The 12,316-nt window shown below is 33.2% G+C and overlaps 2 protein-coding genes across 9 annotated transcripts in view; one reads left to right on the forward strand and one right to left on the reverse strand.

Annotated features, from left to right (window-relative positions):
* Positions 1 to 3,324: 3,324 nt before the first annotated feature.
* Positions 3,325 to 12,316, reverse strand: part of LOC126764075 (equilibrative nucleoside transporter 1-like) — a 183,554-nt gene continuing 174,562 nt past the window's right edge. Inside the window, exons 9-15 of one of the 8 annotated variants that reach the window (XR_007667801.1) lie at positions 5,311 to 5,355; positions 5,066 to 5,165; positions 4,842 to 4,873; positions 4,729 to 4,787; positions 3,658 to 3,802; positions 3,570 to 3,601; positions 3,325 to 3,515 (exon numbers count right to left, since the gene is read on the reverse strand). The gene's annotated coding sequence lies outside the window, so the exon portion shown is untranslated. Of the gene's footprint in view, positions 3,516 to 3,569; positions 3,602 to 3,657; positions 3,803 to 4,728; positions 4,788 to 4,841; positions 4,874 to 5,065; positions 5,356 to 12,316 lie in introns of all 8 variants that reach the window. The other 7 variants (XR_007667802.1, XR_007667800.1, XR_007667805.1 and 4 more) reach the window with 7 other exon arrangements.
* LOC126764114 (uncharacterized) lies at positions 5,880 to 7,264 on the forward strand. The gene is made up of 2 exons (XM_050481909.1): positions 5,880 to 6,113; positions 6,249 to 7,264. The coding sequence occupies exons 1-2, from the start codon at positions 6,028 to 6,030 to the stop codon at positions 7,141 to 7,143; spliced, it is 981 nt and encodes a 326-aa protein (XP_050337866.1). The 5' UTR covers positions 5,880 to 6,027; the 3' UTR covers positions 7,144 to 7,264.

The raw sequence follows: 12,316 nt of genomic DNA on the forward strand, positions 1-12,316 counted from the left end.
CATCCGGATGGAAAAGCGCATGGTGGCACGGCAGTGTTGATTAGAAATCGTTTAAACCACTATGCTCTAGAATCTCATGCTACACCACAGTTACAAGAAACAATAATATCACTAAAAAATCGGGGTGGTGACTTAAACCTTATGGCTATATACTGTCCACCTCGTTTTAAAAGTACAGAAATCGAATTTAAAGACTTTTGGAATACTAGGTCAAAGATTTCTTTGCAGGTGGAGATTACAACGCAAAACACACGTACTGGGGCTCACGTCTTATTAATCCGAAAGGACGACAGCTGTATCAAACTGTTATAAATAGTCACAATAACCTTGAAGTAATATCTATTGGTAAGTCGACATATTGGCCTAGTGATCGTAAGAAAATACCAGATTTAATTGATTTTGCTGTAATCAAAAATATAGATAAATCGCACATAACAGCTGATACATGTACTGATCTATCTTCTGATCACTCTCTTGTACTAATAAAGTTATGTGAACAACCCATATTCGTTAATCCAAAAGTGGGTCTAACTTCTTATAAAACGAATTGGTTAAAATATAAAAAATACGTCAGTAGCCACATTAATATTGAGCACAAAATAAATACAGGAAGAGATATTGACGAAAGCATAAGAGAAGTCACTGATATAAGCGCAGCTGTCTTAGCAACACCAAACAAAAGTTTCAGAAAAATCTCTAATAGAGAAATAGAAATGCTTGTAAATGAAAAGGCGTGCCAGACGTGAATGGCAGATAAATCGTTCCTCTTCCACTCAACTTCCTTTGGAAAGCCCAAAAGTCCATGAAGCCACCAACTGACTCCAATATGCCTATACGAGACTTGGGTGGAAATTGGGCTCGAAGTGACGAGGAAAAGGCTAATTGCTTTGCAAATCACCTAGAAAATATATTTCAACCCAATTTGCCAAAGAACAACTTTAAGCTATCCATCTTAACTTTGAGTCAACCCAGTTGATGCAAGCAGCATCTTATATCAACTCAACAACAATTTGGCGCTGTGTTTAATTGAACACAACACCGGTCTGAATCCATATACTTGTCTATATATACAAATTTAAAATTTGATTGTAGATATCGGGTGATTTTTTAAGAGCTTGATAACTTTTTTAAAAAAAAACGCATAAAATTTGCAAAATCTCATCGGTTCTTTATTTGAAACGTTAGATTGGTTCATGACATTTACTTTTTGAAGATAATTTCATTTAAATGTTGACCGCGGCTGCGTCTTAGGTGGTCCATTCGGAAGTCCAATTTTGGGCAACTTTTTCGAGCATTTCGGCCGGAATAGCCCGAATTTCTTCGGAAATGTTGTCTTCCAAAGCTGGAATAGTTGCTGGCTTATTTCTGTAGACTTTAGACTTGACGTAGCCCCACAAAAAATAGTCTAAAGGCGTTAAATCGCATGATCTTGGTGGCCAACTTACGGGTCCATTTCTTGAGATGAATTGTTCTCCGAAGTTTTCCCTCAAAATGGCCATAGAATCGCGAGCTGTGTGGCATGTAGCGCCATCTTGTTGAAACCACATGTCAACCAAGTTCAGTTCTTCCATTTTTGGCAACAAAAAGTTTGTTAGCATCGAACGATAGCGATCGCCATTCACCGTAACGTTGCGTCCAACAGCATCTTTGAAAAAATACGGTCCAATGATTCCACCAGCGTACAAACCACACCAAACAGTGCATTTTTCGGGATGCATGGGCAGTTGGCCACCAAGATCATGCGATTTAACGCCTTTAGACTATTTTTTGTGGGGCTACGTCAAGTCTAAAGTCTACAGAAATAAGCCAGCAACTATTCCAGCTTTGGAAGACAACATATCCGAAGAAATTCGGGCTATTCCGGCCGAAATGCTCGAAAAAGTTGCCCAAAATTGGACTTTCCGAATGGACCACCTAAGACGCAGCCGCGGTCAACATTTAAATGAAATTATCTTCAAAAAGTAAATGTCATGAACCAATCTAACGTTTCAAATAAAGAACCGATGAGATTTTGCAAATTTTATGCGTTTTTTTTTTAAAAAAAGTTATCAAGCTCTTAAAAAATCACCCGATATATACAAAAATTAAAGTAATTGTACACCAATTTACCAGCGCGTTTTCATTTGCAATCTAAGTAGTGGGTGCAAGTGTGTTTTGAATAGCCTAACATTGGAGGGTTTAAACAAATATCTATAAGTGTAACTGCTCAAGAAATAAGTTATATTAAATTTTGTGTGCGGATTCAAAGTACTAGTGCCGAAACGTTCAAAATGTTAGAGCGGTGGTTATTTCTTTGGCGCGCTGTTTGCTCATATAGCCTTCTTCCTTTCTGGCATCTATCCTATGCACGCTTTATTGTAAAACATGTCGTTCTTTCTCAATTAGGTATTCGTCTTATATAAAATTCTATTACAAATAAAAAAATTTTACAAAGACATAATATCTTTAAATAAGCAAATTACTTACATTTTACAAAAAGATATTGGCGCCAAGCAAAATATCACAACAGGAGCGATGAGAGAAAGTAGAAAAAAGGAACAGCGACGCTCTATCTTAAATAAATGTGAAATAGCACAGATATCAAAGTTTAACAGACTTCAATGTCATATCCTGTGCTCAGTAATCAAATACATGCAAAACCTATTAAACATATTGTTTATGGACAGTTCTCATGTATTGCAATACACATGATCACTTCTTCATTCGACGAAAATTTCTTAGCAACAAACATTCTTTTGAGATCTGGTAAGAGGAAATAGTCGCGGGACAGATCTGAAGAACGGTGGATGTTGAAGCAATTCGAAACCCATTTAATGGATTTTTGCCATCGTTTTCACTGATTTGTGACATGGTGCATTGTCTTAGTGAAACAGTAATTTTTTTTCAAGTGCGGGCCTTTTGCAGCGATTTCGGTCAATAAAAATTATTTCATGGGCATCCAAAACTAGAGACGCCATAACCTTGTTAGCCGACTGTTGCGTTTCCCTACGCTTTGGATTCGAATTCGAAGTGAAATAATGGAGCCATGTTTCATCCATTGTCACATAACGACGCAAAACCTTGCGTTTATTACTCATGAAGATCTCCAAACACTGCCCTGAATCATTAACTGGTCGTTGTTTTGGTTAAATGTGAGCTCGAGCGGCATATTGCATAGATTTTTACGCAGCTTCTGAGCGAGGGGACCGAATGCAGAAATTTCGTAACGGAAGTATGCCTGACGCTTAAAACGTCACACACAGGTGACGCTGTGTGGCGTAAAAAACACATTGCGGTGACGAAAAATGTTGCATACCACAAAGGCGGTAGTGTCTGGATGCAGGATGACTCATGAGCGAAATATTTTTTTTCTCTTTATTTAATAACAATAATAACAAAATCAAAATAAAATGCACAATCTATAACAAATATTTGAATGAAATATACACTATTTAACTTTAATAATTTAAAACATACTCCATTATTTGGTTGCTGCACGCTATAGATTTGAATTTTACCAATGGTCCAAATGATTTCTGTAATATTAAAGTTTTTAATTATACACACAACATTAAATTCACAATGCTTACCTTTTTCTCCTTGTTAACCTCTTTCGTTTTCTCTATATAAAAGAAATTAATAATATATATATATAAATTAGAAATGTTCGCTATGTACGCTATGAGCAATGTGGAGTCTCCACAAGCAATATGCACGGCAATGCAGCTATAAATTCTCTCTTGTCGAGATGCCTCGTAACAAATGTCCGCCATTGAACCCGCACCTTCTCTATACTTTACCACGGTAGATGACTTTACATTTTCTGGAATAAAATTTGTGTATAAAGTGTTTTTTTGAATATTGAATATGAATGAACAAAGTGCATTTATTATTAACGAAGAAATAGTGGAAGAAAATGAGTGAGTACTCTATATACATACATTTTATTATTATCACAAATGCAGTATTATAAAGATAACCTAAATTTTTGATATTAAAATGAGCGATATTAAAGGTAGCCCTTTTATACACACAAACATACACACGCGTATAGTTTAAATTCTCAATTTAGATTCTAATATGTATATACATATATATATTTATAAATAAATTCATTCTTCATTATGTATATAACAGAAACCATCAAACCAAGCACATGTACTATTCAGTACCTTTGTTTTTGGTGTATAGATAATGCACATGAATGCCGCGCAAAGAAAGTATATATAAATGTATGTACATCGCGCGAAATTCGATAATCACTTCTTAATATTGTTATATTTTTATAAATGAGTAATTTTGTTTTGCTGTGTCATTACACTATTTATACCTAGATATTTTCATTTTATAGAGAAGAAAAGCGTAAAGAGGTAAAAAGAATAAAAAGAGAAAAAAATCATAATGTACGTCAAAGGGCATATTATCAGCGTCAGAAAGATTTGAAGAAAAATGAAGAAATAAAAATCATAAAAAAAGAAAAAGAAATAAAAATAATGAAAACAGTATCAAAATCAAAATCAAATGCTGAACGTCAAAGGAAATTTCGTCAACATAATGCAGAAAAATGAACATTGCGGTGACGAAAAATGTTGCATACCACAAAGGCGGTAGTGTCTGGATGCAGGATGACTCATGAGCGAAATATTTTTTTTCTCTTTATTTAATAACAAACTCAAAATAAAATGCACAATCTATAACAAATATTTGAATGAAATATACACTATTTAACTTTAATAATTTAAAACATACTCCATTATTTGGTTGCTGCACGCTATAGATTTGAATTTTACCAATGGTCCAAATGATTTCTGTAATATTAAAGTTTTTAATTATACACACAACATTAAATTCACAATGCTTACCTTTTTCTCCTTGTTAACCTCTTTCGTTTTCTCTATATAAAAGAAATTAATAATATATATATATAAATTAGAAATGTACGCTATGTACGCTATGAGCAATGTGGAGTCTCCACAAGCAATATGCACGGCAATGCAGCTATAAATTCTCTCTTGTCGAGATGCCTCGTAACAAATGTCCGCCATTAAACCTGCACCTTCTCTATATATATAAATTAGAAATGTACGCTATGAGCAATGTGGAGTCTCCACAAGCAATATGCACGGCAATGCAGCTATAAATTCTCTCTTGTCGAGATGCCTCGTAACAAATGTCCGCCATTGAACCTGCACCTTCTCTATATATATAAATTAGAAATGTACGCTATGTACGCTATGAGCAATGTGGAGTCTCCACAAGTAATATGCACGGCAATGCAGCTATAAATTCTCTCTTGTCGAGATGCTTCGTAACAAATGTCCGCCATTGAACCTGCACCTTCTCTATACTTTACCACGGTAGATGACTTTACATTTTCTGGAATAAAATTTGTGTATAAAGTGTTTTTTTGAATATTGAATATGAATGAACAAAGTGCATTTATTATTAACGAAGAAATAGTGGAAGAAAATGAGTGAGTACTCTATATACATACATTTTATTATTATCACAAATGCAGTATTATAAAGATAACCTAAATTTTTGATATTAAAATGAGCGATATTAAAGGTAGCCCTCTTTTATACACACAAACATACACACGCGTATAGTTTAAATTCTCAATTTAGATTCTAATATGTATATACATATATATATTTATAAATAAATTTATTCTTCATTATGTATATAACAGAAACCATCAAACCAAGCACATGTACTATTCAGTACCTTTGTTTTTGGTGTATAGATAATGCACATGAATGCCGCGCAAAGAAAGTATATATAAATGTATGTACATCGCGCGAAATTCGATAATCACTTCTTAATATTGTTATATTTTTATAAATGAGTAATTTTGTTTTGCTGTGTCATTACACTATTTATACCTAGATATTTTCATTTTATAGAGAAGAAAAGCGTAAAGAGGTAAAAAGAATAAAAAGAGAAAAAAATCATAATGTACGTCAAAGGGCATATTATCAGCGTCAGAAAGATTTGAAGAAAAATGAAGAAATAAAAATCATAAAAAAAGAAAAAGAAATAAAAATAATGAAAACAGTATCAAAATCAAAATCAAATGCTGAACGTCAAAGGAAATTTCGTCAACATAATGCAGAAAAATCTTACATGGAAATGTAAGTTGATTTAATAATAATAATATTTTTTATTTATTTTATTTATTTATTTATTTTTTATTTATTTATTTAAAAAGAAATTGTAATATATGCTTCAATATTATTTAATTTAACGATTTCATAATTTTTTTACAGAAAAACACGAAAATTGTGTAGTAATGAAGATAATATCGTGCGATGTAGCGCTGTTGAAAATATAGAAAATGTAACGTTACAAGAAAATCAATTTCACAGCCAACAACTTCATATTTATGAACAGCGTAATGAATGCATTACTCCCGAAGTTATTCTACATAGAGACACAGGAATTCCTGGCGATGGTAATTGTCTATTCCACTCGCTCATAAGTGTTTTGCAACTTCAAATTGAGAGTTGTGACTTGAGAAATCAGTTACGCGATTCACCCTATTTAAACTCCTGCCACAATCCGCAAGAAGCATATAACATTCTATCAAGTAGTAATGATTACGGAGATTTGGATTGTTTGTACTTATTCTCTAAAATGTACAATCAAAATATTTGTGTACATTATTGTTTTTACAACATAACTACAACGAATGAAGACACTATCTTTTGTCATTTTAAAGCGAATGATACACAAAACTGGATTCATCTTCATCTTCGTGAACAACATTTCACACCTTTTTATGAAGTATCAGATTTATTTGAGACAGTACAAGACGCTACCCAAAATGAAGCCCATGGTGATGCCAATATTGAACTATATCGTGATAATTATGATGAAGATCCTACAGAAGATAACCATAACAATCATGAAAATGAAATTGAGATTGATAGAGAAGATCGAATTGGTGAAAATAATATGGATTTTATTGATGATGGCACTATTCCAGTTTATACAAATTATCGTAAACACAGTATAAGTCATATTGATTTTTATAACAAATTTACGAGTAATTTATTCGGTCATTCTTGTATTATTTGCGACAGACTATGGTGGAAAAGAGACTTGAAAAAGTCGACCAGTAAACATGAAAGTATTTTGAAAACAATATTGCAGGTAATTTAATTTTCACTCTATATTTTTCTTTCTATATTTTGATAATACGAATTTGATTTTTTTAGAATTACATACCTGGTGAAATTGTTCAAGTCTGCTCTACGTGTTATACATCTTTGCAAAACGAAAAAATTCCTCTCATGTCAACCTACAATGGTTTTGCATATCCGAAAATTCCATCACATTTACCAACGTTAAACCTTATCGAGCAACGGTTGATTTCCCCGAGAGTACCGTTCATGCAGATTCGTAGACTGAGACACGTTAATGGTCAGTATGGTATTTATGGACAGATAATTAATGTACCTGTTGAAGTTAATACAATGGTGAAACAATTGCCAAGAAACATTGAAGATGACCACTGCTTTTATGTGCATTTGAAAAAGAAGTTGATTCACAAAACTAGTTATGTCCACGGGCTTATAAATAAGAGCCATATTAAAGAGTGGTTATCGTATTTAGTATCTACGCCTCTTTATATTCATTATGACATTAAAATCGATGAATCTTTTTTTACTGGCAATGAACGTACTTCGCAATTGAATATGGATGAAATAAGTGAACATGTGCCAATTGAAGACAATTTAGTTGCGCAGCAACAAACTCTTTTGTGGAATGATGATTATTTTTTGAGTATAGCACCCGCTGAATATAACAGGCCAGTCAGTATTTTAATGGATGAACATGCGGAAGAACTATCTTTTCCGACAATCTACGGCGGTCAGTTTCGAACATACAGAGATGGTGTTATTGTTACTCCATTTATGCAAGCTACCAGCGAACTTCGGCGTACTGATAGGCGTGCTACTGACCCACAACACCTTTTATACATCGCTGTTAAAATTATGAGGTTGAGAGTTAGTAAATGTGTCAACTTTGCGTTTAAGCATATTGGACAAGGTACTTCAATTACGAAAGAGACCATTCAATCTGAAGAATATATAAATAATTGTTTAGAAACAAATCTCGCATTTCTTCGCTGCATACCAAATTCTGCTTGGTTTTGGTCAGATCGCAAAAAAGATGTTTTTGCAATGATCAGGCAATTAGGGCCACCAACTGCTTTTATGACTCTCAGCGCCAATGAAACTGGCTGGGAAAATTTATTGAAATTATTGTACAAATTGAAAAATGAGGGAACCGAAATTTCAGGTGAGGTTTTAGCAGAAATGAGTTATGTGCATAAAGCTCAACTTGTGAATGAAGATGCCGTAACTTGTGCTATCTATTTTAATAAAATGGTAAATTGTCTGTTAAAAATTTTGCAATCAAAGAAAAGAAGTCCATTCGGAAAATATAGAGTAATATATTATTTCAAAAGAATAGAGTTTCAACATCGTGGTAGCCCACATGCTCATATTCTTCTTTGGTTGGACAACGTTCCTGAAGATTTATTAAGTAATGAACCCGAAGTAATTAAATTAATCGACGAATTAGTTTCTGTGTCAGCGTCAGAGGCGTCTGGAAATATAACACTAGTAACACACAAACACACATTCACGTGTTATAAAAAAATGGATCCTAATAAAAAACAAGAATGTAGATTTGGGGCACCATTTATGCCAACAAAAAAAACTATTAATTTGATACCTATGAAAAACACTGATCCAGATTACTCAGAAGCACTTTTCAAAGAATATAAGGTACGATTTAAATTTATAAAAAATAATCTCGAAAATATTGACTATACGGATTTTGATGAATTTTACTCGCATAATGGTATTATTTCTGATGATCATTACTACAATATTATTCGTGCTGGTATCAGTAGACCAAAATTATTCTATAAAAGGACACCAGCAGAAAAATGGCACAACACTTTCAATCCATTCGTATTACATCATTTGAAATCCAACATGGATTTTCAGATTATACTAGATGAATATGCTTGTGCAACATATGTTGTTGAATATGTCAATAAGCATAATAGAGGGATTAGTAATTTGCAAAGGCAAATAATTGACATAATGGACGAGCATCCAGAATTCGACATTGTCGATATCACGAAAAAAATGAGTATTGACATACTTCAGTCTGTTGAAATGCCGGCACAAGAAGCCGCTTGGTATTTATTAAGAGAACCTATGGCTCAGTCATCGGTGGTGACAGTCTACATTCCAACGGTATTTCCTACTGAACGCACAAGAAGTAGAAAATCTATGAAGGAGCTTGAAGCTTTAGATGATGATTGTACGAACATTTGGAAAGAGAATTGGCTTGATAAATATGAGAAAAGACCTGAAGAACTCCGCGATGTTACGTTAGCACAATTTGTTGCAAAATATTACCTAAATACAAAGGGAACTTACACTAAAAGAGATACTGCAAGAATAATAAGATACAGGAACTACGATATGGCTGACAATTACAACGATTATAGGCGTGAGATGGTTCTGTTGCATGTTCCTTTTCAAAGTGAAGAAAATGATATTATTGCTGAAAATAAGTTCATTCAAATATACGAGGACAACAAAGATACGATATTAGAACGTAGGAAAGAATTTGAATCAAATTTGGACATAGAGAAAACTTTAGAAATTTGTAGACAGTTGTGCCGAGAAAACGATGAAGAACAAGAAGACGAAGAATTATTAAGAGCGGTTGATATATTGCATGAAAGAGATCCTTATGACTTATTGCTACGTGATCCAAACTCAACTGCTAACCGTGATTTACGAAATGCATCTCTGCATAAACTTGGCGCTGTAGCTAAAAAAAGAGAAAATTTAATGGATTATCAACAATTCTATAATTTAATGCGGATGGCCAATGATCAACAAAGAGATATTCTTATGACTATAATTCATCATTTACAAACTTCAATTCAAGAACCATTTCAAATTTTTTTTACGGGACCAGCAGGTACGGGAAAATCATTCGTTATCAAACTGATTATGGAAATTTACAATAGGTTCACTGATAATGATGGTTACTGCAATGCCTATATTACATGTGCTTCAACCGGCAAAGCTGCCGTGGCTATTGACGGTACAACTGTTCATACAGCGCTCAAAATTTCTCTTTCAAAACTTTTGCCTCTGTCATCAGAAACGTTGCACTTGTATAGATCTCTCTTCAGATATGTCAGAGTACTGATCATTGATGAAATTAGCATGGTTAGTGCAGAACTTCTACATAAAATTGATAATCGCCTAAAACAAATAACAGGCAAAAACACAGATTTCGGAAGTATAGATGTTATTTTGATCGGAGATTTACGGCAATTGCCACCAGTAAGATCGACACCAATTTACAAGACAATCAGAACGAGCATGATTGGACCGCATTTATGGAGAAAATTAAAATTTTATCAACTCACCAAAGTAATGAGACAAGCTAATGTTGCATTTTCACAAGTTTTGACAAAAATAGGTAATGGAGATGTACTAGATGAGCATGAGTTTCAACTTATTGAATCGAGATTTTTCAAAAAAGAGGATGTTGCTACATTATGTCCTAATGGAGTTCGTTTATTTTTTAAAAATGAAGATGTTGCTGCCTATAACAATTTGATTTTGAGCCAATGTGAAAACAAAGTTCTTTCAATGTCCGTAGACGTCATTATTGGCGCTAAAAGTGCTGAGCAAGAAGCTAATTTTAGACTTAAATTACATAAAAAGTCGGTTATTGACACTGGAGGACTGCCTTATCACATTACTTTTGTCGTTGGAAAGCATTATGTTATTACAACTAACATCGACGTTTCTGATGGTTTGTGCAATGGTGCTGTTGGGAAATTGGTACATATAGAATTTGATGAAAGTAACACATTAATAAGAGTTTGGCTGGAATTTTATGGTTCAGATAAAATGGGTAGGAAAAAAAGGCAAAAAGCAGCCGCTCTAGCAGTACAAAACAGAGTTGGCAATCTCGCTGTTCCCATTGAATTACGAACAGCAAATATTTCATTAACATCGGATAGAAAATGTATAGCCAAACGCAAACATTTTCCATTAACTTCAGCTCTTGCTTTAACTATACATAAGTCGCAAGGTGGAACTTTTGACGAAATAGTATATGAGTATAGTAAAGTGCATTCTCAGGAACTTGTTTATGTTGCGCTCTCTCGGGTGACTAATATTGAAAAATTGTATATCACGACAAAAAAAAATGATACATTCAAGTTTTATCATAATCGAAAGCAAGCTGCATCGACTGCAATTTTGTTGCAAGAATTCAAAAGACTGTCTTTAAATAGTGTTCAGACGATAGCTCAAAGTGTATTAGAATTCATTAGTAATAGAAATGGTATTTCAATAATGACTTTCAACTGCCAAAGTCTAAATAGTCATAAATACGATTTACAAGATTCAGTTACAAGAAAAACAAATGTGTTACTTCTTACCGAAACTTGCATGACGTATGATAATCCGATTGACATACCTAATTTTAATTGTATTGTTCAGTTCAAACGAGATACTGTTTCAAAAGGGGGGGTAGCTATTTACCAAAATGAAAATGATATTACTAATATTATGACTCCGCATATTGAAATAAATATTGCACACGTTAGCGATGTTAATGTTAGGCGCTCAGTTGTTGGAGATATTTGTGCGAGCTTATGTAAACTTAGAAATGGCTTACAAATAGTTATGATAGCAATTTACATTTCTCCGAATCCAAAATTGGACGAGGTAGAGCATTTTATTCATCGCACTTTACTGGAGTACACTGAAGAAGGGTCGAAAATACTTGGTACAAATGGTAATAAATTTCCACTTATCTTGGCTGGCGATTTTAACATTAACTTCGCTGATAAAAAATCAGAGCGGTTGACAACTTTTCTATCAAAAAAATTTAATTTGAAAATGAATAATGATCCACAAGAGTCCACAACAAAATATGGGACCACCATTGACGCGGTATTTTATAGGTATTTAGACGATATTAAGTCGCAAACTTATGTTTCTTATTTCAGTTATCATAAACCTATAGTTTCAATGTTAAAAAATATTCCTGAGTGACCAACAGCTATTGTAAGATAATAAAATAAAATAAAACCCACATGTATTGTAAAATAATGAAAAAAATATATTATTAAACAGTATTAACGTTTTATTTTTATTTATTTAATAATAATAGAAAAATTTGTTTTTTATCGGTCACCACGCTCAAAAAGTGTAACTTGAATTAATATCAAAGAAAAAGAAATACTGCATGAATAAAATAAAAAAAAAACAGC

The sequence above is a fragment of the Bactrocera neohumeralis genome, unplaced genomic scaffold (assembly GCF_024586455.1).
Source record: "Bactrocera neohumeralis isolate Rockhampton unplaced genomic scaffold, APGP_CSIRO_Bneo_wtdbg2-racon-allhic-juicebox.fasta_v2 cluster09, whole genome shotgun sequence".
Classification (NCBI taxonomy): Eukaryota; Metazoa; Arthropoda; class Insecta; order Diptera; family Tephritidae; genus Bactrocera; species Bactrocera neohumeralis.